At 45.2% G+C, this 27997-nt stretch overlaps 1 protein-coding gene across 1 annotated transcript; it reads left to right on the plus strand.

Moving 5' to 3' along the window:
* Nucleotides 1–84: 84 nt before the first annotated feature.
* Nucleotides 85–27986, plus strand: LOC142585350 (uncharacterized). The gene is made up of 7 exons (XM_075696061.1): nucleotides 85–685; nucleotides 1610–2999; nucleotides 4970–5386; nucleotides 7936–8105; nucleotides 13322–13451; nucleotides 18791–19003; nucleotides 26716–27986. The coding sequence occupies exons 2-7, from the start codon at nucleotides 1614–1616 to the stop codon at nucleotides 26851–26853; spliced, it is 2454 nt and encodes an 817-aa protein (XP_075552176.1). The 5' UTR covers nucleotides 85–685; nucleotides 1610–1613; the 3' UTR covers nucleotides 26854–27986.
* Nucleotides 27987–27997: the final 11 nt, after the last annotated feature.

The following is a 27997-nucleotide window of genomic DNA, read 5'->3' on the forward strand; positions in this document are numbered from 1 at the left end:
GGGGAGCACCACTTCCGCAAGGAAGACACAGAATAAATTTGTTATTCGGAGAACGTTCACGCTAGGGCACCCATAGCAATGTAGTCAGCGCACTTTTGATCGCCATCAAGCGCGATCCGTATCGAATCTCTCGGTTGTGATTGGCTCTTTGCGCAAGCTACGCGCGGGTACCAATCACAGTCGAGAATTACGATCCGTATCGGGCTTGATCGCAGTCAAAAATGTTCGTGTGACACCGGTATTATCAGCGCGGACTCTGTGACACGAAGAAAACCTCGAGCACTTCGTCGTATTTTCTCTTGCCTGTCCTAGCTGTAATCAGAGAAGCCTGTCCTTTTACGAACGCCGCTCGCTGCGTTCTTCAACGCCGTTTCGTGAATTCATGGGTGCATGGACTTTCTTATAGCGGGCTATGCTTATAGAGCCGACCATAGCTGCGGACAACCCTGTAGAGCGCCCACGTGACTGAGTGACTGAGGTGACCGGCTGCTTGTGGCTACTCTTCTACGAGGACACGGCTTCAAAGTTGCGTCCTTTGTTCTGGTTTTATTCTATCGTGCAACGCTCCAAGTTGCGTTGAAAGCAGCATCTCACAGATTGCGCATATCGTGGTTGCCTCTCAAGATCTGCATGCGACTGCAGTTACCGCAAACCGGCGGCCAGTACGAGGTATACTCACGAGCCGGTGAGTACAGAACTTTCGGTTCATGCTTCCGTTGTTGCGCCACATTTACTATTTTACATCACTGCACTCGTGTTGTGATTATATATCGTAGCCTTCGAAGGCAGTTATTGCGTCATCTTCTGTAGATCGCCATGATTTCCATAATTGCCCTGCTCTCGTACGCAGCAGTTATTGTCCACATTACTCATGCAAATCGTGGTGGGGGACACTGCTAGTTTGCGGAGTTTCATTCTTTTTTGTTCTAGTAAGACAATAGTTGATAGGCAAGTCAGCTTTGCAGTGTTCCACACTGTGGTCCACGCCTAGCACGTGCTCATGGCTGTCAGTAAAGACAATCGCAGATTTCGTTGTGCATCCATGCATCGCGGCCCAGCTCCTCGCTCTTTAGTTTTTCTTTAGATTTAGTGTCCTGACGTGCTGTGCGAAACGTTTCGTGACCGCTGGCCATAAGGCTGATGTATACACGTGCATATTCGCAGGTACAGCTTTAGTGTCATATCCATACGCATCTTTCGTTTCGGGCGCACAGGCCTGAAGACTGTGTTCAGCATAACCTCTCGCGTGAGTGCAGAACGCTATGCATGATTTGATAGAATATATAACTTCTGCTCACTTGGCCATGTATTGAATGCGCATTCACACATGTAATCCTTACTTGGTATACATCCACTTTTTATTGCTCTGTTCTGGTCTTGAGGGGACCGTCGCTGAGGAGGCTGTAGTGCTAGTATAAGTATCAGCACTTCATGGCTTCTGTTCTCAACACGACATGCCATTTTTGTGTGCGGCTATGTTTTGAGTGTATGTGTTAGGTAAGCTTAAATTTCTCATGAACTTTTTATGATGCACTTTATTGAGATGTTGTATTTATACAACAAACAGTACAGGACTTCCTGAATCTGCTCCGTAACCTATTCTGTGCAGTTTGATGGCGTCGGCCGATCACGCATCCTGCGACTTGCAGCTGCACTGTTCTGCCACTGAAAGTGGCAGCCCTGCTGTTGCAAAGCAAGCTAAGAGGATTTCAAGTTCAGAGGATGCCCCTGCCAGTGCGCGGCCAACTGACATCATCACAGCTGTATCGCAAAGTAACAGCACTGTAATTGCACAGAAAAGTGACACCACTAGTACCGCACGACGAAGCGACAGCACCATCACTGCAATGCAAACTGACAGCACCACTATGACACTGCACAGCACCAATGCTGCACTCAAAAGGGATGCCCCCACCAGTACACTGGAGCTGTCAAGTCACTCTGCAATGGGCAGCCATGGTAAAAAAGCTTCCAGTAACCCCCGGCATTCTCCAAAACAGCAAAGACTGTGCCCCTCTGTAATTGTGCATAATTGTAGGGATGGCACACCACATTCCAGACGGACAGTGACACAGCATTCGAGGATTGTTCGGAGATGCCTCACGCCACAGCCTGTTCATGACACATCCTTCTCGGACAGCAGCTCCGAGTCAACGTCCTCAGATGACTGTGCTGAGCTAAGGCGCCTGTGCCGTTCACAAGAAGATCTTACCATTAAGAACTGCCTGGAATCTGAATGGCAAGTGCCACTGTACAATCATATAGCTGCACGTTCCCCTCAGCTGCAGCACGCTCCAGGATCCGAGCAGCAGTTCCCATCCAGCAAACCTGTTGCTCCCCATTGTCCCCATAGCTTGCCACTTCCTCTGGAACCGAAATTGCCGTTCTATGACCCTCGTGTACCACCGCCGTCATTGGTGGCGCACTCTCCAGGGCCAGAGCCAAAGCTGCCATTCTATGACCCCCATGTTCCACCTCCCTCACTATTGCCGACTTCTCCTTTGTCATCCATGTCTGACAGCTTAGGAGCAGTGACCTCATTCGCACAGACCTCGCCGTTGCCACCTACAGGGGACAGCTTCGGAGCAGTGCCTTCGTTCTCACAGAGCTCGCCGTTGTCAGCTACACGGGACAGCTTCGGAGCAGTGCCCTTGTTTGCACAGAATTCGCCCTTGTCATCTACACGGGACAGCTTCGAAGCAGTGCCTTCATGTACACAGAATTCACCCTTGTCATCTACACGGGACAATGCCGAAGCAGTGCCCTCATTCGCACAGACCTCATCCTTGCCACCTGCATGGGAAAGCTGCAGAGCAGTGAAAGAGTTGACTCCGGTGAAGCGGGTTACTGACGAAGATTGGCCACTTGTCAAAAGAAGCCGTTCCAGTCCAGAGCGTGATGACCTTGATCTGTCCATCTCTCCCACGCAAGTCTTCAGGGGCGGCCTGCAGTGGCGTGGTCCAAGCACGTACAGGTTGCACTGTCTGCAGCAAGATAAGGTAAGGCATCATTTCACAGCGTAGGCATTCCGTGTGAATATAGTTGTCGACTGTCCCAGATTTTTTCGGATTCTCTTGGATATTATCAAGTCATGACACGGTGCTGTTGGGACAGCCATTTGTCAAGGATTCAGGCCTGGTGAGATTCAGCACCAGATGTTCCTTGATTGCCCAGGTGAATCACATATCATACACGGTGCAGTACAAACAGGACACACAAAGTGACAGAGATGGTGTGCATTGCTCTCCTGGACTGGTGCGTCCCTGCCTCTGTTGCCTTGTGTGTTCCATTAGCACTACACTGTTCATGACAGCATACCAACTAGCCCATCAGTCTATCCTACTGAATTACATGTGTCCAAAAAAAAAAAAACAATGTGTGACTTAGAATGGTGTCATCAACTATGCTTAATGACGTCTGACCCTGCCAACAAAGGGTCCGGTTGTGTGGGTATCTTCCACGAAGAAATGTAGGCAGAACATGCTATGGTGGAGTGAAAGTCAAGTTAAATTGGGTCATATTTTAAGGACGCATTACGAATTGCAACAGAGACCAGAAAAGCCAGTACAGAAATTGGTCAAACTGCACTGTTGGGCTAGTTGGTTTATAGTTGAAACCGAAATTGCTTCAGGTGAAGTGAGAGGCCCCAAAAAACTAAACACAAGAAACACAGATTTAATCAGCACGTTAATCCTTTTATTTGCCCCCTTTCCACTATACCAAATTTCTTGAGGAGGAAAGTTGACAACCAATGTTAAGCGTGGTTGCTAGAAATCACACTCAGTTTTTTTTAACTGCTGCAACACTTTTGGGCACATAGCCCGTCTTGTATATCTGTAGCATCTGTGATAATGATGAAATGAGCATGCCATTTGAAAAGGAATGGTTGCACATGCCACCTTACTCGTTCCTTTAAAATTTGAGGTGCATGTAAGTATCGAAGTGCTTTTGTAGGCTAAACTAGCTTATTCAAAAGAGGAAGTTCACTTTAATGTGTGTTTTCCTTTTCATTGTGCTACCAGTCTTCCATTTGTCTTTTAGTAGTCTCCACTGTAAACTCATTCACGTTTCCTCACCTGTCTTGGAAAGCCAAAGGCTCAAACACGCTTACTGCTTCAGCATTTATCTCTGGATGAATACCTTGGCCAGTATTGTGTGCACCCTCTTTGTGCTCTAAATGCAATACATAAACCAAAAAAGAAAAACGATTGTGAAGGCTCTGTGTGTTCTGTACACATTGTGCATTGAGTGCTGAAGATGTTTGCAGTGCATTCGAAACGTTGGTGAGTTGTGCAAAAGCAGATGAACATGCTTTAAGCCATGTTTAGCTCAACTTGTCGACATACTCTGCCACTTTGAACCTTCCTATAGGTGGCCGATGGGAAAAGATAACTTAGACAAGTGACCGTAAATTGAAATGAGAATTCCTTGTTAGAGTAGTGCACATAAATGTGCCTCTCTGTACAGTGCCTTCAGCTGTAAAGCAGGTTTTCTTTGCAAAATGCACATCAGATTGCAAATACGAAGAGGTGATTGAGTCCTGGCCATGTGAATTATCCACTAGCAAGGATGCATGCCTTACTGTCGAGCAGCCACTTGTAGATGCTGTGTTAAGACCAGAATGTGCTAGAACGACATCTTGTGCAGCACTTGTTGGCAGAGAAAAGTAAAACTCTATAGAGTGCACTCAAATTACACCAAGGGGGCGCCAAGATTGCATTGAAATTAAGCGTGGGGAAGATAATACACGACCGTAGGGTGCAGTAATAACGGGTGCACACAGTTTCGTTGAGCGCAGCAACATCAGCCCTGGTTTTATGCTAAGACGGAAATGCCAAAATGTTTTCGCTGTGGCACTCTCATAAGTCTACCTGAGAAACACTGAAAGTTCTCTAGAATAGTGTACTGGTAGAGCCTGATATGTTATCCATTTCTCCTATCTCTTTACAATCAACATTTTTGCTCCCAGGATGGTGACAAAGATCGGCTTGCCCTAGACATGTTCTGCTACCAGGACGAAGACACAGCAGAAGTTGTGTTCAGACCCAAGCCTGCTGTTCACACTCCGCAGACCACTGCTCCTACGCATGCTCAACGGTGGCGACGACGGCTCAGTCGTTGGGCACCTGCTTCTTCTAATGCCACGCAGTCCTCAGAGATGGCGCTTACAACAGCTCCCATTGTTGCTCTCCTCTCTAAGCCAATGCCGTACTCGCTTCCGTCAAAGGCAGGCCTTGTGGACTCGCATTGCCACCTAGACTTCATATTCAGTCGAGTGGGCCACTCCGGAACGTATGCCAAATTTCGCCTCAACCATAGAGACACTTTTCCGGACTGCTATGAAGGTTGTGTGGCGAACTTTTGCAATCCAGCAACGTTCAGGCAGGTATGTTTGCACTGAAATTTACAATTGCCATATTGCCTAAATATACCAAGATTGCCACAAAGTGAACTAGTTGGTAAACCAAGCTAGAGCCCTGATTGGAACTTTCTGCTATGGTTAGATTCAACCTAATTACTTTCAAGCTGGTGTAGTTGAAGTGAAACTCATGAATGCGAGAAAGAAATGCCGCTATACCAGAAGGCTACAGAGGGAAATGGGAGACGAAACTAGCCAATGTTCGAGCTTTCCACTATGTTTACATAGATAGCAGTTTTTCCTTATGTTAAATTTTGTTCACTTCCTGTATTTCTGCAGAACTTGTTTGTTTAACAGGAGAGTTTGATTTGTCATACCAATGGCATGAATTTCTTTGAAAGAGTGAACTTTCTTCCCCCATGCACTATGCACCACTGTACTGCTGATTCCTGTCAATTTGCCATGCAGATTTCTAATAGTTTGTAGCAATTGACCTCATGCTACTGAACAGTGTTAGTTGGATGTACACATCACGTTTAGCGCTGTGCTTTTTACCTTAACTGCTGCCAATGGTTAGAGTTTGGCACCTTCTTTCCACTGATGTGGAAAGCTGATGTTGACATGGCTCAAAACTACACATGTGAGGCAAAGCAATTTCTACAGCAGAAAGGAGGGAAAGCACTCAGTAAAATTGTTTTGGGTACTAATGCTTCTGATTGTTATTACGTAAGGATGCATAGTATGTGTTTATTTGTCACTTAAACAAAAGCATGAACTAGATGACTAGTCGCATATTGTGAAGCACAGGAGCTGCACCAGGCACAAAAGACAGTTTAAAGGAGTCCCGAAACACATTTTGAACATAGTAAGAAAATGTTGCCGATCTCTTAATGAGGCTCCTGTGAACGTGCAAGCGAAATATTGTTGCACTGCATCCGGCGGAGAACTTGTAGCCTCATATCAGAAGCAGTGAAAAGTCACTTCCTCTTGCTTCTGAAATGTCGTCATGCAGGGTCATCAAGAGCAGCTGGAGCCACAACAGCTGTTGACTGATTTCATGATTGTGAGAATGTTAGTGATACAGTTATTTGTCATTTGAGTTGAAGAAATGAAAAGCGCATATGTCTACGATCGTAAGAAGACGCAGAAACCATTTCATCTATGTACTGCCAATCTAAATGTGACAGTTTCTGCATCTGCTTCGCGTGACTTCTGAGATGAAAAGCATAGCATAGATGGTGCGGCTACCGCAGCGTGCTACCACAAGCGTCTCTCTTGCGTTCAACCTTTGGGCGGAGCCGCTGGGGCATTGCACCCTTGTCATCTCTACTGTGTAGCTTCCAGCATGCTAGTGCAAATGAAAGCAGACGGAAAGCAGCTGATGAGTCCAGTTACTACGTCTGACTTCGCTTGAACCTGAAGAATTTGCAATGTTCCTGTGGCTAGGAATCCTTGAGGCGACGTAACTTAATAGTGATGTCATATTATAATTAGTTAGAAAAGTGTTTCATGGCCCCTTTAAGTGACTCGGGACATGTGCTAGTAAATGTGACAGGAACTGTCATGTTCTGTCGTATGTTACTTCTGATTTGTCATCTGCGTAGTGCCGGATCATTTCTTCCTCTCCGAGTTCAGAATCCTGAGCATGGGGATACATTACTAGAGGTATTTGCATACTTTCGAATGCTAGATGCATGTGACTACACTAAATGGAAACGTGTCCCCTTCAGTCATGAATTATAATGGACCATCAATAACTGTGCTAAAATTGCACAATTTTATTGCAATATGGTGCAGACTCCACTGAAACAAACTGTAGTTGGTGGGATGATGCTTCATCCATTTTGTAGTGAGTCATCATAACTAAAAGCACTAATTAAATATGAACCTATTGCACAGTCAATCATGTTGCATATTTTCCTAAAAAAGAATCGGAACTATTGGCTCCAAGCACATGCACAGCTTAATTATATTTGCTGCAAGTATTACAAAAAGAAAAGGAAAAAAAAATATTGCGCAGTTAATGATGGAATGTTGAACATCCCATCATACATGGTAGTACTTTCAGCAAAATGATTGTATGTAGCAGTACTCAGCAAATTGAAGTGCAATGGCATCACACTGAGTGTGGAGGAACGGGGGGGGGGGGGGGTAATTACCTGACGCTCAATATCAGATTTTTTTTCCTTGCCACGACTGGACAGAATATGTAAAAGGAAGTCATTTAAACAACCGCGTACTAAATGACCGAAGAGGATATGGAGGAGCTGTCGAGGTTTTCTCATCCAGCCTGCATGCAGGGGTACAGCTGTGAGCAAAAGTATATGGACTGACGACTTACGGAAAAATGAATTTAATTGTAATTCAGATGCAACGATTAAAATTGACTAGCGCATTGGAAGGGTCACAATGCCAGGTTTGTACTGCAATCCCCTATTTCAAGTGACATTCATAAGTGGAGAGGAAAATCCATTTTATCGCGCACCATGTGGTACGTATGCTTTTGCTCAGGGTAGCATAATTTGCATTTTAGGTCTCTGTCCACACTATTGAATTTAAACTAATTAATAACGCAGCGCCACATGTGGAACAGCCTGCTGTCAGAGGATGGTGTCTGGGGTGCCTTTGGATGCCATCCTCACATGGCCAACGAGTATAACAAGGACATTGAGGAGGACCTTGTCCATGCTCTTGACCATCCCAGTGTGGTAGCTCTTGGCGAGATCGGTCTCGATTATTCACACAAGTAAGTGCCTATGCAGTGTGTGGTGTTGTGAGGCATCCGGTGAACGTGGGCAGTCGGGGAAATCACTCATGCATACATAGTGACTGATAATATAATACCAAAAGAGAACATGAATGAAAAATATTGTTGGGGCTGTGAAGCATGCACACGTGCCATCTGGTGTTACAATATGCAGTGAGCACTGCAGATTGATCTTGCTGCTTGAGTGTCTGTGTGGTCTGCGGCATTGTGAGGCACGGGTTAAAGATGGAACAGTTGGAAAAATTGCTTATGTATACATAATAGGCAAAAATATCAAAGGAAAGCATGGGAAAAAAATGATTTGGGCTGGGAAGCGTTCACAGGTGCCATCTGGTGTTACAGTATGTAGTCAGCACTGCAGATTGGTCTTGACTACTTGTGCAAGCTAATGTCTGTGCAATGTGTTCTGTGGCATTGCCAGGCATGGGGTAACGTTGACCAGTTTGGGGAAGTTGCCCATCTTGTACGTTGTGATTGCAACATCAAAGGAAAGTGTGGAGATAAAATTATTGGGGTTGGGAAGCATTCATAGGGTGCCACATGGTGTTACAGTGTGCTGTAAGTACATTGCTGCCATGGGAAATTCTGTCATCTTTTGTCTTCTGGCAATTATTGTTGTGTAAAGGAAAGCAAACTGGACTTGCTACAGGGAAAAGTGAAAGTGTTGAGCACTCCTTTCATTTTGCACCACTGTAGGGTAAAAGGTCTGTGCTTTGGTGCTCTTATCTTTCATTGATCCTTTTGGTTTACCTCTTATTTAAAAAGACACTAAAAGAGCAACACCTAGCTTGCAGTGTTAAAATATTGTTTCTAAACTATCTTAATTCACTTCATGGTAAAGGGCTGACTACTATTCGAGGGCATGAAGGTGAGCCTTCCCTCAAGAAAATATTGGTGCTGATACCTCATTGGCCTTCTGACGCCACGAGGTTCAAAGTATTTTCTCATATTGGGCTGTTTCAGTGTAGGAAAAGCTAAAGAAACTTGCTGTTTCGTGTGTTTGGTTGCTTAAGGATGCATTGTAGGCTCTCTTTACACATAAGCAATTAACTGCACCTGAGTCGGCGTTGTCGAAATACATGTTGTCATGGCGAGCGGTTGTGGGACCTTTAGGGTGATGTCGCCACCTTTCTTTCATTTTCGAGTCTTTTCTACCCTGCCAGGCATGGTAAGAGACGATGCCTGGCCTTATTCCACGATTTTGCTTTGCATAAGCTTAGCTTACTAGTTGAGCCTCTATATAACAAACAGATGTAACGAGCTACCAGGTGTAACAAATGTGCTCATAACAAATGTCAGATATAACGAAGGTATAGCTGTGTCTGAGGTGACTTCTTTATAACGAGGTTTGACTATATGTACATTTAACATTCTGCTATAGCTTCTCCTTAAATGAACACCAAATGAAAGTGTTAAACCAGGCTAGATTGAAAGATTGGCTTCTACAGATTGATTGATTTCTAGATGGAAATAGGCTTTTCTAATGCCGAAAGTAGAAAATTGGAGTGGTTTTACCCTTATGGAATGTGGTACTTCACATGTGACGTCAGCCACCTCATTCACAGAGAGCGGCTGTTGTGTCCTGCCACTGCAAGCCCCGCATCGCTTTCTCTGTTTGCAACCCTGAGGCAGAAACCACCCTCATCCACTCCGAAGGCCACTGAGACTCAAGTAACTGTATTCAATATCCTGAACCCAAGCAGAGCTGCAGAGCGACTCACGCAAGCAGAACACCTGCAGCCATCAGTCAAGCAGTAAACTTCGTATATAGAGCTAAATGGTTTCTAAAAGACATAACAGTTGGCATAGAGGGAGGTTATGTGTAGATCATGTCAACTCGTCAGTTTTGGTGCAAGCAGTTCAAATTGAACAACAGCAGCAGGATCGTCAGTGAGAATTTTGCATTAAGCAAAGTGATATATTGATACACAGAAAACATTGGTAGACTTCTAGACAAGCACTCTCATAAATCTAGTTCGCCTTAATATTTTCTTTTAGTGTCCCTTTAAATGATAGTGATATATTGAAACCAATATCGACTGGTGGGCTAGGTTTACGCTGTTGGAGTTGCAGCATAGGCATGTCTGCTGCAGTTCACAGCAAAGTCCCGTGTGCAGGCTATCACCTTCAAAACTCACGCAGTATGCAAGTGGTGCCTTGTCTTAATGCACGCATCTTCTCAGAGTCAAGACACTCTTTTGTATCTCGTTTTCGTGGGTCAAAGAGAAGACGACTACTGCCATCTGCATTCAAGGAAGTAGCTGACACTTTGATTGGCAGCCACTCATGAAACGATGGGGGAGAACCAGCCAGGCATGTTGGGTGTGAGCGGCGTTAGCACATGGCCTTGAATTTGCACTTTCCAGACATGCTGGTGCTGTCGCACGGGTTTTCTTCAAAGCCACATAGCGATGATGCATTCCCGGCCCATGCTGTTTCTGCAGCGCTTCAGCAATCTCCCGAATGGCAACAAACGATTGATGGCCAAAAGATAACCATATGTTCAGTGTGCCACAATGCAAAAACAGTGCAGTATCGGTGGTAATAAGCGTGCACCATTTTCCAAATGCCAAGAAATGAAGTTGTTAATAAAACTGCTGATTGGAAGGTTGGAAGAAGTTCTATAGCATTGCACATTCGCTATATCACCCTATAAGATGAGGAAACACTCTGCAGACACAGACAGCAGAAACTGTGCGGGCTGGCACAGCTGATCATCTCCTCAATATCTTCTTTCTTGGCACAATTAAAGTAGATACCTTGTCACGGTAACATACACTTACACTAGAATTGTCCTTTGCTGGCAGATGGCCATCCGGTCATGATGTTGCGCATATTACCATCAGAGGCTACAGCCAGCTAGTAGTAAACAGCACTTACATGAACGAAAAAATTAGGGAATGTGGCTCCTGTTTACCTATTGCAGTTAAACGGTTAAACATTCTGACCAATGTTGCGTACTCCAGGGTAGCGTATCGTACTGCTGCCGAGTAGTAGCGACGCCTGCCTATTGAAGCTCGACCTACGTTACTATTGGGTAGCGTGGCGTTGTCGGCGGGCTGTAGGCATCTGGTAGACCATGGCGACCGGGCAAGGACGAGACAATTTCTAGTGCGAAACTTTCACGATTTATTGAAAGGTTGACGAAAGATGAAGAGAAGAGAATGAAGTGTTCAAAAGTACATTTCGGAGCCCCTTAAATAGGCTCTCTACAATCGTGGGAGGGATCTTGCTTCCGTTGACGTCACGTGACCGGCACAGAAAGAGGGCCCCTCCTCCTCTGGTTATACCGAGCCTGCTGCAAGGAGGAGGGCGTTCCGCCTCCTGGAATTGTAGACGCTTGTCTGTCTCTTTTGCGTGTTGCTGGTTCGTGGAAGTTCTCCTGTAGAGTTTGACCGTTCGAGGAAAGGGTCCCTCTAAAGTCGCACACACACACACAAAAGAGGCCTGTAAACACTGCAGGGCTTCCGCCAGACACTTGAAATGGTCATGGCGAATTAGGAAGTCACGCTTCATTCCGACGAAGAAGGTCGGGTGAAATTCCTTTCTGCACGTGGTGCCAGACACCAACCGTAACACCAATCATATTATTTTACCACTAAGCCAAGACAGTAGGACATGCCTCTCATCTTGATGGCGCAGGATGATTATTTTATGGAGCAGCTTGACTGTGGGCAATAGCGGTGCTCAACCACGAGCGGCCCCATGTTCAACACTGGATTAACTGCCAGTTGCCTTCTCTCGAACATTACAGATATCCGAAAACATGACAAAAAATTATACTGATATTTACAGCACCGGTTCCTTCACAAACTTCAATCTTTATCATATGTAGCTAGCTGTTTACCGCGACTGTTATTAGCAACCAAAGAGGCTCATCATAAACTGTATGGTGCTCGTGGGGTTTTTAATTCTGCGAGGTAGAATGTGGCTGGCGTTCAATACCATCTCCCATTCCTGAGGCACCTTTGTGCTTATTTAGCATGGCCAAGCATTGCAGCGACACTGACTGCTCATAAGCTGCCTGCTTCTTGAGACCTGTGTTTTTTTGGTCCTTTTCCATCTCCATCCTCGCTGTGTTGAACTTCCACCACACCACCTGTAGATGATGGAAAGTGCGAATAGCATTGCGAAGTAAATGCCGCTCTTTGGAACTTGTATTCAGGTGTCCCATGCTAGTGCATCATACCTTTGATGGGCCTGAAGGTTCAGACGTGGTAATGAAGTGCTCGGAAAGGAAAGCATTAGTTCATTCTCTCGCTCATTCATCTGATGTCTTGATACACTAGGCAATCTATAAAATGACAGTGTGTCTGGGACCGCTCGGGGCCCTACCAGCCCAATGCACATCGGTGTCCTGCACTGCAACAATTCGCGCAATGCTTCGCATCACGTAGGTGTCAACTATAGTTGAGTCTTGCCAAACTTTTTCAGGTGAAAGCCTTTCTAGGCTCATGTTGAAGTTTGTGTCAGCAGACCTGACTGCCGGAGTGTTCGCCGAAGCATCATCACGCCATATGAAGACAGATTAAAGAATGAAAAATGATTGATAGTGACAGTTAGTGAATGATAGCATTATAATAGAGATTGGTAGAGGTTAATAATGACTAGTAATTACTAATAATGACTACTAATGACTTTGAAATGACCAATATGTCTAATGATGGCTTGTAATGACTACAATTGATTAGAAATGACCATAAACAACTAGTAATGAGTAGTAATGACTAAAATGACTACTAATGACTTGTAATAATTATGAAATGACCATTGTGTCTAACGACATCTTGTAATGACCACAATTGATTACAAATGACTAAAAATGCTTAATAGTGAGCAGTAATGACTAATAATGACTTGTAATGACTATGAAACGACCAATATGTCTAACGACAACTTGTAACGACTACAATTGATTAAAAATGGTTAAAAATGCCTAGTAATGACCGGTAATGACTAATAATGACTGAAATTACTTGTAATGACTACGATATGGCCAACATGTCTAGATGGCTTGTAATGACCACAGTTGATTACAAATTACTAAAAATGCTTAGTAGTGAACAGTAATGACTAAAAGAAAGAAGATAAAGAGAAGAGGCAAAGAGAAAGAGGCGAATGATAAGAGGAGAAAGAGGAGGCTTTCGCCGTTCACCTCTTAAGAGAGATCTTAAGAGACCCTGTCATTTTTGTAGGAACCAGTGCAACCACAGCGTCCAAAAGGAGGTCTTCCGGAGGCAGCTGCAGTTGGCCCTGAACCGTAGGCTGCCGCTCGTGATTCACTCGCGGGACTCCACTGCAGACACCATCCAGATCCTCCAGGAGGTGGGCTTTTCTGCAGTTCACCTGCACACCATCTTAAACATGAAATGCTCCTTCAATTCATTCTGCATGGTAACACAGGGAAATCTGCAATCCAGTGAAAACCATTGTGAGCTCAATGATAATCTGTGGAAACGGTGATACATTCCTCTACAAGTTATGTTTACTATGCAGCGACCATAAAAACAAAGGCAGGGGCCACTGCTGTGCTGCCAAACTGGTGTCACTTTGGTGAGATATAGCTGTCCGGTTTTCACGCTGTGGATTTCATAATTATAGACGCCACCTGCCGTGGTGGCGTAGCGGCTTTGGCGTAGCGCTGCCAAGCCTGAGGGTGAGGGATCAAATCGTGGCCACAGTGGCTGTGTTTTGGTGAGGGCGAAGTGTAAAAACAACCGCTTACTGTGCATTGGGTGGTCAAAATTAATCTGGAGTCCCTGAGTACGGCATGCCTCATAATATATCTTGGTCTTGGCATGTAAAACCACAGAATTTAACAATTGCAGACTCCAACTAGCCCAGTTGCAAACCATGTCGTGGTTCTTTCCTGTGCACATGGCCAAGTGCCTTTTCTTTCCCTTCAAGTAAAGCATTCTTTGTCTCTGTCTTCCCCCTTCCTTTTGCGGGTGCTGTCTGGGGACCAAAATGCACACTGAGTGCAGATGAGAGATAGAGGCCCGAAAGAAGCATGATGTGGAGCAGGAACCTTTTCAATGCACAGTATTGAATGAGCGATGGAAATGGACTGTGGTAATTGCTTGCAGCTTCAGATGAGTGCTTTGAAAATCATTTCACACAAGCTGAGTTTGGCTCGGCGTGTAGTGCATGCAATAAACTCTGGTTTCTGTCAGACATGTCTGCATTTTATGAGCACCACAAGTCTACCTTGAGTTAGGCATTTCCAGTGAAAGCATGTCCACTTTTGCCGCATGCTCTGTTCTTACGAATTGTCAGTAAACAAGGAAAAGCATTCTTTCGCAAACACTGAAGAAAGGTTCACTTAATGGCCAATCATAGTGACATTTCACTTTGAATTTGTTTTAATTGATAAGTGTATACAGTAGAACCTTGTTGACATGTTTCCGATATGTATGCTTTCCTGGCGCCAGCATTCACAATCGAGAATATACAAAATGACCCGATAAAGTTACGCTAATTTCTTACCGGTTCATACGTTCTCAGAAAACACGATTTTTGAGCGCCAACGTTCAGTGCGTCTCTAAACTGCAGTTGTATGATACGTTTTCCGGCCACTAAATCCCGTGTGAACAACAAAATGTGTGAGGCGCGCATGATCGAGAACAGTATATAGCTGCCCACTGTGGCAGCTTCACCGCAATACTCACCTGACTGTCTCACATGAAAATGCCGGCGTGCACTCAGTTTCTCATTTTGGTACCAGCAAATCTTCTCCAGGGTCGTTGCAGGCCATTTGCATTCATGGCCATCACCGACAAATGCGATAAGCATCTTTGCCTGTCTGTTTCACAGTGCGTGATGTCATCGGAAGCATAGCGCGCACTATAACCCAAACATGCTGCCGCTCCCTGCAGCAGACTGCGATCGTATACGTTTTCTGCCGCTACATCCCATGTGAACAAGAAAAGTCACGAGGTGTGCGCGATTGAGAACGGTATATAGCCGCCCGTCTCATGTGAGAACGACGGTGTGCACTGTTCCTTATTCCGGTGCTAGCAAATCTATGCCCGGGCCATCGTTCGCCACATTCACAGCTATCACTGCCAAGCCTATTGCGATACGCATATTCACCTATCTGTTTTACAGTGCGTGGTGCGTGGTGGACATTGGTAGCGTACTGCACGCTTTTGGTAGGCGATAATCCAAACATGCCATCATTCCCTGCTGCAGGCGGTGCAATGTGGGCATTACATTTCGCATTGGTAGCATCCAGCATCGCCCACCAGCTCTATTACGTTTTGGTTTCCCATCGCCCTTTTAAAACATCATGCAATAGGAAAACAACAGAATGCGTCTCAGGCCACCAGAGCACCACCAGCTCGAAGCGCGTCAATCTCGTGTGCTGCAACGATCTGCACAACCCTTTGCATTACGTAAATGTCAACAACAGTTGATTGTGTCAAATTTCTTTTTCTTACTTTGGATCGTACATTTACCCGATGAGTACATTTCCTTCTTGTATATTTTTCCAAAACGTATTAACTAGTTTGTACTGTATTATTGAAACAGTCTCGCAAAGCTGCAGGGCTTGTTATTCCCAAATTTTCTTGTTATCAACCTTTAAGCAGCAGATGTTGCATGCACCTGTGTCATGACACTACTTGGCTCATGATAAAAAATAAAAAAACAATCATGACATATCTGTCACCGGGAGAAACAAGACTACTTGTAGACAAACAAACACTGGATGCAAGGAAAAAAAGTTAACCCTCCAAGATGAGGAAGCAAGGACACAACGTGGAGACAAGTCATGCAGAAAGTCTAGAAAGCTACTAAGAAACAGCCAGCACGTTAACGAAAAGAGCGAGTTCAATAAGTCACGTAGAACAGACTTAGACAGTCGACACTGGTTTAGTACTCATCAGGTAGCGCTGATTGACGCTGCTGTGGAGACGGTCACAGTGGAGAAAAGCAATGGCCAGACACCCTTGTGGTGTTCGCCAGCCGGTGCTCGGGCATGGCACTGGAGACGCAGGGCCACTTGGGTTGGACGCTCTTCCGATGTTTGCCAACTACAGGCTACAGGAAGAATTTGGACATGGTGTCGATCCCAGGTGGGAGCCTGGAGCAGCCTTGGGTCAGGAACTCATCTCCATCTCCTCCACATTTGCCATGCTCACTGTCTCCCTCCGAACTCCCTCGTGTGTCCTCACCCCTGCTCCCTTTTCTTTTTTTCTTGCAGCATGTGAAACAGCACTGATGCACTGTTGGCGCTCTTCTTGCTACGTCATCATCGTTGCCCATTTGTTTGCACACTGTGTTGCGCTTCTGAACTCCGCGCACATCATCACAACCTGGTGTTTGGCCAACACAGTAGACTTATGCTAATTTGACACTGGGTAATTTCTTGGGTCATTCTATCCCAATTGAAGGTCCTGGCCGGCGCCCATTTAAAACTGTACATTTAGTTGTACGAGTGGATGCACAACAAAAAGGTGGCAAAATGGACATTTTCCGTACCAAACTGGGAAAAGAAAAAAGCAAAATGCCACCATTATCACTTACTCGAAATGGTTCAGAACCTAACCATAAATGTGTGGGCTCAAACCTTTATTTTGATCATAAAATTGGCCTTCGCTGGATAATTCAAACTCGACTGGTCAGCATGTTACTGCCTGTCCCCTCTGGCTACGCCACTAGTGCCCCCTGCAGTGGCTATGTCTGTCTCAGTGTAGCTTAGGGGACAACTAGTGAATGCATAGAACACAGCATCTCTCGTCAAAAACACATCTTTTCGCCCTGTCCTAGGAAGAGATTCAAGTGAGAATGGTAGCTGAGAATGGATGTTTGCAGTTTTTACATGGTTCTAATTACCCAAACCTTTTTTCCCCAGTGTGGGAAATTGCCTGCATGTTACAAACGGATACGAAACTAAAACCGCATTCGTGGCATTCGCAACAGCCTACCATCAAGCCTAGCCAGCGTCATTGCCAAAGGTATCACAAGGTGATGACAGACGAAGGTTAGCATGAGAAAGATGATGCGCTGCTTTTAGCTTTTGTTTACCAAAGCCGAGTTATCTTATGCACTAACTTAGCAGCAACGAGTCATGTCACACGCTTTTGGCATTACAGAGAATGGTAAGACGAACTAGCAAAGTGATTAGTCTAGGCTTGGGCCGCCATCCTGCTTGTGATTGATGTGGATTTGGTTCGTAAATCCAGAATATCAAATGTGTAATGGACCATGTGGAGGATGTTGTGCTTCATAGACGCTGATAAATGCTTTCCAAGACTGATTATGATGGACATTAAGTGTAAATAAATTTATATTCTGTGAACATAAAGTTAGCTGGTTTAATTGTTTTCTCACTCATTGTGAGAATCAGAGGCACGATACATTTTTCTTGCTGAATATGGCATATGGGTAAAGTATTTACTTTCTTTAGGTGCTTTAATGTCATATCTATGTTACTTTTCTACTTTACACACACAGAAATTGGCCGTGCATTTGATTTAGGCGTATTTGAATCGGCCAAATGGCTGCCAAATAAATCTGCAGTGTGTTTCGGTCATTTTTCTGCCTCTTGTTTAAATCGACTCGCCAAATAATGCGATTAATTTCATCAATCCCTACAGCGTCGAATTAATGGAAGTAGACTGTATGACACAAATCGCTGTACATTGCGCTCTGCTGTGGGTGCCAACTAACTTCGCCGATCGCTACGCAAATTTTTGGATGAACCTAAGGCTCTCGCCACTGGTACCAGGCTTGTCCATCTGGGGTGTAATAATACGGGTGTCACGCAGTGCATTTTCAAGCGCGAGCAAGCCTAACCATAATGGAATTTCTCAACAGCGATTCACACCCCTGCACAGCTTGAGCAAAGGAGCGAGTTGTCATGGAAAAATTCAATCCCAATCTGGCTCGGTTGCAATCAAAAATGCCCTGTGCGACGTGCATATTGTCTCTTCCGTCCGTGCTCTTTTTCTTCCCTTTTCACTGCTACCCTTGCCCAAACCAATTCACTGCAGTCTTCTAAGGGCCAAAAAAGTGAATAAAGATGTTTAATCAAAGAACCTTTTAAGATTTTCACCACGCCTAATCTTGGAGGTAATGCTGTGGTGCTAGCAGCTATTGTTCTCAAATTTCTGGTTAGGTTCTGAACCATTTCGAGTAATTGATAATGGTGGCATCTTGCTTTCTTCTTTTCCCAGTTTGGTACGGAACATGTACATTTTGCCACCTTTTTGTTGTGCATCCACTCGTACAACTAAATGTAGTGTTTTAAATGGGAGCTGCTCTATATCTATGCTACTTCGAGGTCGGCTTTTGTTTGGGCTTGTTGCAGTTGCAATTTTGTTGCAGTTGGGCTTTAAAACATGTCATGCCCAAATGTTGTTCCACGTCAAGAAAAATTGCTTCATTTTTATTTCCAGCACATTTGTAAATAAAAGAAAAAGCAAATTAAATGTCATTTGAGTAAGAACCTAATTATTTAGAGTTACCGACAACTGTAAACTTGCTTCAGCGTGTAAAAACTGCTGCTATAGGCTATGGCCTTAAGTTTGATTCGGAACATTGAGCTATCATATACAGCATAGCATAAAATGGTGTGTCAAGCATTACAGGGCAAAACTGATTCCTGCAGTGTACGAGACCTGCATAATCTGTCTCTCTCTCTCTCTTGCACTTTGCTGCAGCGGGTGCCAAGAGACTACCTCATTCATCGTCACTGCTTCACGGGAGGCTGGAAAGAGGCGCAGGAGTGGCTTGATGCATTCCCCAATCTGTGCCTGGGCCTCACGCCGCTCGTGAGCTTCGACCGAGTGGGCCCGCTCACCGAGGTTGCCCGCAAGATTCCTCTTGACCGTTTGCTGATAGAGACAGACTCGCCTTACTTCCTTCCAAAAGAAGTATGTGTGCTGTAAAGTTTTATTTATTTATTCACAGTGTCCTCAGAATAAAGACAGATTGTAGAGGGAAGGGAGGGGGCTACTTAGATAAAATTTTGAAAAAATATATAGAAAAGCACATCACCAGCATGTGCACAGGTAATTGAAACCCTTGAAAAACCTTGAAGTTGAAAAGTAAATTTTCAAGGCTCTTGAAAGTCCTAGAATTCTTTTTTTTCTGTTGAAAACCCATTCATTCCTTGGGTAATACAGCCTTACATCAATTTCGTGACCAGCTTGTGATGGCGAATCAGTGTGCATCCAGCAAACTCCCCATTTTAAGAACAGTGGTATAGTAAAACGAAAAAAAAAAAAAAAGAAAAGAATGCAGCAGATCCAACGAGTTCGAATCTATATATAGCGAAGTTTTGTGTGACTGCATGAAGAGTGAAAACAGTACACACACGCACATGCACGGGTGGGCGAGCGCACTCATTATACCTAGCTTTTTGCCAAGGGGAGTGGCTGACTAGCAGTGAGTACAAGAGACACCTTGTATGCATCATGGTTTCAGAGGCAGCACGTGCATTCGTACATACCCCAATTCAAATCCTTTCTACCTGCAAGAAACATTTACTTCCTTATTACCATGCAGCAACGGATGTGCGAAGGTGAGCTTTCAAGTTCTTTATTCCCCCCCTCCGCCACCCTCCCCGCTCCCTTCACGGCTGGCACAGCTGCTGCCGTGGATGCACGAAGACCAGCGCCATCTGGTCGTGACGCAAGGAACCCAGCAGCAGTGATGTGCCCCTCCTGTGCTGCGATTATTTGGCCTATTCGGCCAACCAATTCATGAACCCTTCATGATATCAGAACTTCGTTATATTGAAGTTTGTCCTGTCGATGTTTAACTGTGCGCAGGAATATGTACATACAGTTAAACCTCGATATAACATATTTCAGTATAACAAAATTCTCAGTATAATGAAGCATTTAAGTTTTTATAAGTTGCTGTCCATAGAACACCATGTATATTAAACCTCTATGAAACAAAATGTGTTAATAGACGATTTCAATTTAACTGCCCCCACAAAAGAATACCGAGACAATAAATGAACACTTATGCGAACACAGATGGTCAAACGGTTCAATTTCAGGCGACTGCCGAAGCATAGCAGTGTCATGCTCCATGTAACGTCCAAGTGCAATACGATCCTATTGCGTTCCATGCACTGTGTGCTTTATAATCTATCTCACAAACTGCTTGCAGCACTGCTGAAGGTATGAGACGTACACAGTCAATGTCCTTGCGCAGCGGTATATAGTTCCGGGTGTAACTGGCTGATTGTTGGCTACACTAGAGAGACTTATTTTTGCTCACCCGCATGATATGGTACAGCACTACGTGACATGTTAGGACCTTTGCACATGCACGTCGTATACTAAGAATTACTGTGGCAGCTACCGCCTGTAACCGTAATAGCCACCCTAACCGTGGCAACATGGCAGCGCCCATACAGCGCCGACCACCCACTTCTATCTGAATTTGCGCTTGTTACTGGCTCTCCACCCTGTCAGCAAGACACAAGTGGCAAAATCCCATCATCGCTGAGCCTTATCTTAAACTGAGATGAAATCATTAGGTATTTTTGTCATAATTAGTGAGATCAGCTGTTTGTTTTCACACTGCTAGGACTACAGACACGGCACCGGGCCATAAAACTGATTTAGTTTGTAGTTAGAAGGTGGCGCCACAGCATTAGCATTGGTGATGTGTTGACGGTGCGAAACGCTGTAAAGGCCTACTTGTTCACTCTATCATTAATTTACTACCTTACTGTAGCATGGTAAGTGATGACAGTAGCAAGCAAATGTCAAATAGCCGTCAAGCAGACGCTGTGACGAAGTTGAACATTTCTAAGGACATTCACCCATACTACTTGCTAAGGAGTCTGCAAGGTAACCGAAGGAAAGCATACAGGTAAAGCGAAGCCCTGCTGTCGTATGCATGTAAATGCAGCTTGTGGTTATGGCTTCAAAACATTTTTTACGTCAATCTACCAACCATGGAGCTTGTAACAGGATGCCAAGCAGGCGCTGAGCAGACGACACAGTGCCAGCGAGCACATCTAGAAGAGAATTCGGCCTTCCTATTGCCTAAGAATTCATGAAGCTTCCACATGGATGCAACCGGCTTGCGAGATGGAGTATAGGTGTGAATAAATGTATGCAAGGGTGAGCCCAGAAGGATGGTGGCTTAATGAGTGCCGTCATCCCCGTCAGGGGAAGGGGAGGCAGGGGAAGGGTGCCGTCAGGGGAAGGGGAGCACAGCTCGCGATAACGCGATCAAGCACGTGAGAAGGTTGGCGGTAGTAAGCGGCAGGTTAGTGCAGGGCTGCTTTTCTAGTGCATGGCTATCAGCGTATTGAGCGCATATGCAGCCCGCACGCCACTTCAGAGGTAATCTGCCGCATGTGTATAAAGTGGGGAGCCGAGATGGCATAGCATCGTGTGCCGTCTTCCCGAAGCTTAGTGCTGGAGGTTGTGTAATCTCGAGTTTTTGAGGGGCATTAATGCGAGAGGCAGGCAAAGCATTTTCTCCCCGCTGCGGGTGCTTTTCGGGATAGCGCAGTCCCACTGCGGGCCACGTATCAGCTGTGGAAGCGGAGTGGACGTGAAAGCATGGCTGGCTTTTCTGTGTGCCACCAATTTGACGATAGCACCAACACAGTACGAAACCGTGTCTTCTTCATGGACTCTCAAATTCAAAGATTTGATTTTTTTTTTCTTTATTCAAATTTGTTTTTGCCACTTGCTGATAATACGGAGTTTTGTGCCCCCTCCCCTTTCCATTTAAAAACAATTTATCAGCGACTGTACTTATTTGCATAAAGGATCAAATTTAAATGTAAGGAAATTTTGATACAGTGAAGCAAATCGCCACTTTTACCGACTTTGTAATATCGAGGTTTAACTGTATATACTTGTGTACACAAAGCATACTGTGCACAATATATATAGCAGTACCTCGTTGATATGGTCCCGTATCGTACGATTTCCTCATGCCAATGTTCACACTCGAGAACACAGAAGATGATTACCCGCCGTGGTTGCTCAGAGGCTATGGTGTTGGGCTGCTGAGCACGAGGTTGCGGGATCGAATCCCGGCCACAGGTGGTCGAATTTCCGGAGTCCCCCACTACGACGTGCCTGATAATCAGAAAGTGGTTTTGGCACGTAAAACCCCATATTTTTTTTATTTTTAAAAAATGACTGAGTACAGTAATGACTCTTTTTTACTGGTTAATACTGTAAGAAGTATGTGACGCCCCCTCGAGCATAATCTTCATTGGCCCGCCAGCCTCGGAGGCCTGCCAGGCTTGGTAGGCAATATTGGTCCCCGCACCGCAAAAAACACCGACTGGCACAGCTGCACGGCGGTCAGTCGTCGTTCATCGCCACCATGCTGCGAAGGGTCTGTCTAACGGAGGGTGCCTCGAGCCCTCCCTTGTTCACGAACCCGGGCGGATCGTGACAAACACCCTATTTTCGCGATTCTAAGCACCCCCTCATTCTAAGCAACCCCGCCATTTTCGCAAAAAAAAAGTTTGGAGAGGAAGTTTGCATGCAAATTTTAAGCTGCGAGAAAGAGCTTCATAGCCAAGGCTGCCAAATGCGCTTGCTCACTCTGTCGTCGAGCTGGAGCCATCAGAGTCCCAAGGTGGCGTGGTGTCAGCGGCGCGATCTCCGACTTCTTGTACACGGCCGCCTGGATTGGCGTGTGCGGCAGGGGTTCCCCGCCGCTGCGCGCTGATCCAGGCAACCATGTCGCGTTGCATTGCCGCGTTCCGGCACTACATGACAGGTGGCGGCACAGAATGCCAAATACTAAGCCTCTCCCCAAAATCTGCCAAAAGTGACCCCGGTAACTCTATCAGCGTGTCGTCAGCAGGGCCTGGTATCGGTGACACTTGGCAAGTTTTGCGGGCATTGCGGGTGCAGTTTGCTTTGTGAACCCACATAAGCTGTGCGTTCATTAATATTTTTCTAATCTAAGCACCCTCCCCCCTCACTTTGCGCATCACATTCCTGCAAAAAAAGGGGGTGCTTAGAATCGAGTAAATACGTTTCTAGGAACATGTTCCTAGAAAACATGTTCCTTCCACTCCAGTGTTCAGTACATGGCCAAACTGGGATCACATGACACGTTTTCCGGCCACTAGATCCCGTGTGAACAAGAAAAGGAGCGAGGCATGCTTGGTCGAGAGGAGGAAGTGCCTGCCATGGCAGCTTCCCCACAGTTCTCGCTTGCCCATGTCACCGAAAATGTTGGCATGCACTCGGTTTTCTCTTCCGGTACGGGCAAATCTCCTCTGGGAATCGTTGCCATTTCCTTCCTCCATGGTCGTCACATGTGTGTCGCATTCACAGCTATCGCCACCAACCTTATCAATCATCTTCACTTATCTGACAGCACGTGTGCTGTAGTGCCATTTGATGTGTGCTGCACGGTTTTAATGGGCATTAATCGAAATGCTGCAGGTGGTACAAAGTGAGTGTCACGTTTCGCTCCGGTGGCATCGTATTCTGGTGTCACCGACAAGCTCGATCTTGTTTCCCATCGCTGTCTTAGAACACTACCTAATAGGAAAAAAATGCCAGGCCTGTTCGAAACATGCAGCACAGTCGCAGCGTAAGTTGCAGAAGCCGCCTCCTCGTAGCTTGTCATAAACTGTTTGAGGATGCCTGCTGCAACCAGTGATCATGGAATTAAGTATAATGTGTACACATATATTGTGATACAGTGGGATATGCTTTGTGATGGTAAAAATATGTTGTGTAGGACCTACAGTGTACTTCCTGCACCACTAGAAACTGTGTGGAGCGACAGGTGATACAAACATTTCAGTGTCCCGTCATGGTCACAGTATGTAGTTCAGTGGGTACCCAGTCGGGGCGGACCGGGCTCCCAAGTATATTTCGCAACAGTGCCGCCTTCAGCAGTGCCAGTCTTCCCATTGGCATCGCTGTCGAAAGTGAGACACCATTTTGGTGTGGCTCAAAAAAATGCAAACTGAGAGGGCAAGCGCTGGGGTAGGGTGCGTGCAGTGAAGACTCTGAGAAAGAGAGGCAGAGGGAGTAATGGCATTGCGCTCCCTTTAGCTTATTCAGGGGGCTGAATAAGTATGAAAAATGCCTTTACGCTGCTGTTCAGCGGTTCCTTAATGCTGTAGAATGCAAGGCATTTATGCCTATTGCCCCACTTAATTATAACAATGACCTAAATTGAGATACGCACGCACCAGACTACTCCATTCATAAAGTGCATGTGCTACAGGCTGCTCCAAAATCAGTATGCCTGCATCAGTCTGCTCCAGAATTAAGTTTTGTCTGCTCCAAAAGATAGCTACGAAATGACTTTGAGCATTCCCAACCCTGGAATAGTCAGTAGTAGCGTACCTGCCAACCTGTGAACATAAAAATTCGAAAAAGAAATCTCGTGAACATGGCAGCTGGAGGGCAGTTGGGGAATAGCATGCACCCATAGGCACCATCACACAAGCAGCAACAAACTTGCAGCAGGAGGTCAAGCAACACAGTGTTTTTAGATCACAGTGACTTTGCCAAAAAAGTCACTTGCAAGTACTCTCCGATTCCTGTGGCACCTTGCAAAGCCACAAGAGGGTGGCAGCATCACAATTTTTTTTTTGTGTACATTTTGTTGTAATCTTGTGCAGGCTTCCCCACCTGTTCTAAGGGCCTTAAGAATTTTCTTGAACTTTACTTACATTAAACTTAGCTCAGCATTCGTAAAATCATACAGGAAGTTGAAATTCGTGAACTAACGAAAATTTGGGGAAAGTTGGCAGGTATGGTAGCCGTAACTCCATGGCTGCAGAGTATGACTGTACCAGTTATTGCTTCCTTCAGTGCTATGTATGATAAGCCAGCAGTTTCTTCTGCTTGCAGTGATGCTTTCTATAGCTGGAATGAATGAATAGGTTGCTCTAAATAAAAAAAAGTGTGGTTTTCAATGGAGGAAATTGTCAAGTGAATGCAGTTCATGAAAGAATGACCTGTGGTAGAGTCGAATCTTGTTACGACGAAGTCATATTCCGTGCAAAAATACCTTCGTTATATCCTGTATTTATTTCCAGCTTATCTTGGTTCAGCTTACCTTCGCTGCGTGCTGACATCAGCAAGAATTAGATTTACCTCGTCATATCTGTTAACCCTTTAAGGGCGAAACATATATATATACGTGAAAAAATTTTTATTTTCCATCTAATTGTGGAAAATACATCGAGAATAGATGTAATAAACGAAAATAAAGAAAAATATTTCGAAAGAACTTTTTCAACAAGCAGGCAGAACTAGAACAACAGGCAGAAAACTAAAAGTGGGCTTCACTCCAAGTCACCTAGGGCTTTGTTTGAAACTTGTATAGATACCTTTCATCGCATGCAAACCATAGTTGTACATTGCATTTGCTTTACAAAATGTGTGCAATACCATTGCTGCCATAGATTTTGCACTGGTCTGTTTCCTCTGACCGTGCTCTGAAAAGTAAGAGTGTTGCATGCAAAACTTCTTCCTCGTCCTGTGTTTCTGTTCTAATCCAACAAATGATGCTAGCTGCCCGTCATTGTTGGCTGAAGACATTTAGCCAGAATCCCTGCACTCAATACCCAAATTTGGCAAGAAATTTTTACTTTAGGTGCCTGTAGGCAACACCCATCCATAAAGGGTGTTATAGTGTTAAGGTATTGCGTAAATCATTGTGTAAATGGCATTAAAGAAACGGGAGCCTGCGGCGCGGAGTGGAGTATGACCATTGTGAGACATCACCTTGCTTTGCGCTTCTCCCCAGTTTACACGCACTGTATGTAGATTGAGGGATGGCCATGTTTGCAGATGGTTTTAGCTCTCCACACCAAGTGTATACGTGGGCGCAGGTATGCTGCTTAAGGACATGAAAATTCATAAATGGGATGAAAAACAGATTCACTTCATCCCCGAGCTGCAACATGGCCGCACCACTGAAGAACAATCGCTGCAAAGCAAACAGACCACTAAGCACCCGCAAAAGGCAGCGGTGATTTCAATGCCGCCTCTACGTTGCCGGTGCGCAGGATGTTATAGGTTGCTACATTAGTTGCCAAGATCCCCACTGTCTCCCCTGCTAAAAGGAGATGTTTTGTACCGGTGCAGTAAAACATCTCCCGTCCCCCAGCAATCTTTACATCAACGTCTTGGCTCAGGAAAGGCGTAACGCTACGTGATGCGCACTCCGTGCTGCAAAGTGAGGGATTTGTCACAGCTTGGCTGAGTGACACCGCACACAGTGCCATGCTGTGAATCGCAGTTGCACATCTTTGCTTTTTTCAGTGTATTTTGTACTGTGTACTTCATGTACAGTAACTTATTTTCACTTTTCACTTATTTTGTTCTTTTTTTCATCTTTTTGTTGCAACTTTGCTCTCCTTTATCTTTTCTCTTTGCCTGCAGCGAGACAGTTAAGGTGTCCGCTGAGAAACGAGACAGTCACGGTGCCCGCAGCCCTTCATTTCCTACCTCCTTTTCGTCTTTTTTGCAGCAAACTTGTACTACTACTGCGTGAACGCTGCTTAACCATTCAATGTCGTTCTTGTGCCCGAGTGGGTGCAGGTAGGGGGGGGGGACCTGTTCACATGCTCCGTGTGGCAACAATTTTTCTCCATTGTGCTATGCAGGAGTCGAGAAATCTGCGCTGTTCACACCCAGGCATGGCCATATACGTGGCGATGCGGGTCGCATCTCTTCGAAGCATTCCCGTCGAAGCTGTCCTTGCCGCAGTCCGTGAGAACACGAAACGCATCTACAGCATATGACGTCGGAGGCATCTTCACATCATCAAGCTCATGCAGTGTTCCTCTGCATCTGGTGTTGCGAAAGTGAGAGGCAAAGCTGTGCGTGCCACAATGTTGTCGCACTGAACGCAGAGCTGCTGAAAGCCTGTGATTAACTGCATTCTTGAGGGACACCTGCTGGCCGTTCATCATCACTGACGTTACCCTTGCTCACAGCAAGATGCTGATTTGGTGCAGTTGTTAAAGCAAGCACTGTGCCGCTCTAGTCAGACCAAGAAATTATACTTATGGAGGCAGAAGGCCACCTGCCTTGTGAAGAGCTGCTTTGTGTTTCGTATATAGATTAGCCCGACATTGTAAGCCTTTTAAGCTTGACATTTTGTGTTGGTCTTTGCTCACCTGCATTATGTACTTTACTAGTGGACACAGTTTCACAGGTAGTGTTTGACAGCTGACATTTTTAAGTGTTTGCAGTTTTCCTAGTAAAAAAAAATGGTAACTCGCGCAAAGCTGTTGCTCAGAAACAATGTGACAACACTCGGGATTACATGTAAGCCGATAGTATGCGTCTAGGGAAAGTGGTTGCGCTGTACAAACTGCAAGTTGTTTGGCCAAGATGGCATGGGGGTGTAGTTGATTAACATTAACACTTGTCCTCTTTCTGAAATGTGCTGATAATAATTGGATATCAAGGGTTTTCTTTGTGTGTGTGTGTGTATGACTGGATCATATGCTCAGCATGCACAAAAAAAGACACGTGCGGTTATGAAGCTTGTAAAAGGAGCTTTTATTGTATAGCCTGTTGTAAGCATATAACATATCCCTCCTAGAACTGTCACTGGGTATAGTGTTACGCTCCTGTGGAATGACAATCCAGACATAAAGTGAATGTGCGCTTGAATGTTGTTCATAAACATATCTAGTAAAAGGCGTCCCAACTGTCATGCACCAAGATTTTAAGATATGCAAATGCCACGTAGCTGGACAGACAACCAAGGTGGTGTTACTTGCCGTCGCTGGGAAATACTCGGATTATTTCTTGCATTTCACCTTATCACATCATTAGTCTTAAATAATTAACCAGTCTCAAATATTATAATTAGATTAAAAGTGTCAATGAGAAAATTGTGGAGCAACATCAAAAACTCCCAATACAGCTTTACTG

This window comes from Dermacentor variabilis, chromosome 6 (assembly GCF_050947875.1).
Source record: "Dermacentor variabilis isolate Ectoservices chromosome 6, ASM5094787v1, whole genome shotgun sequence".
NCBI classification, from domain to species: Eukaryota; Metazoa; Arthropoda; class Arachnida; order Ixodida; family Ixodidae; genus Dermacentor; species Dermacentor variabilis.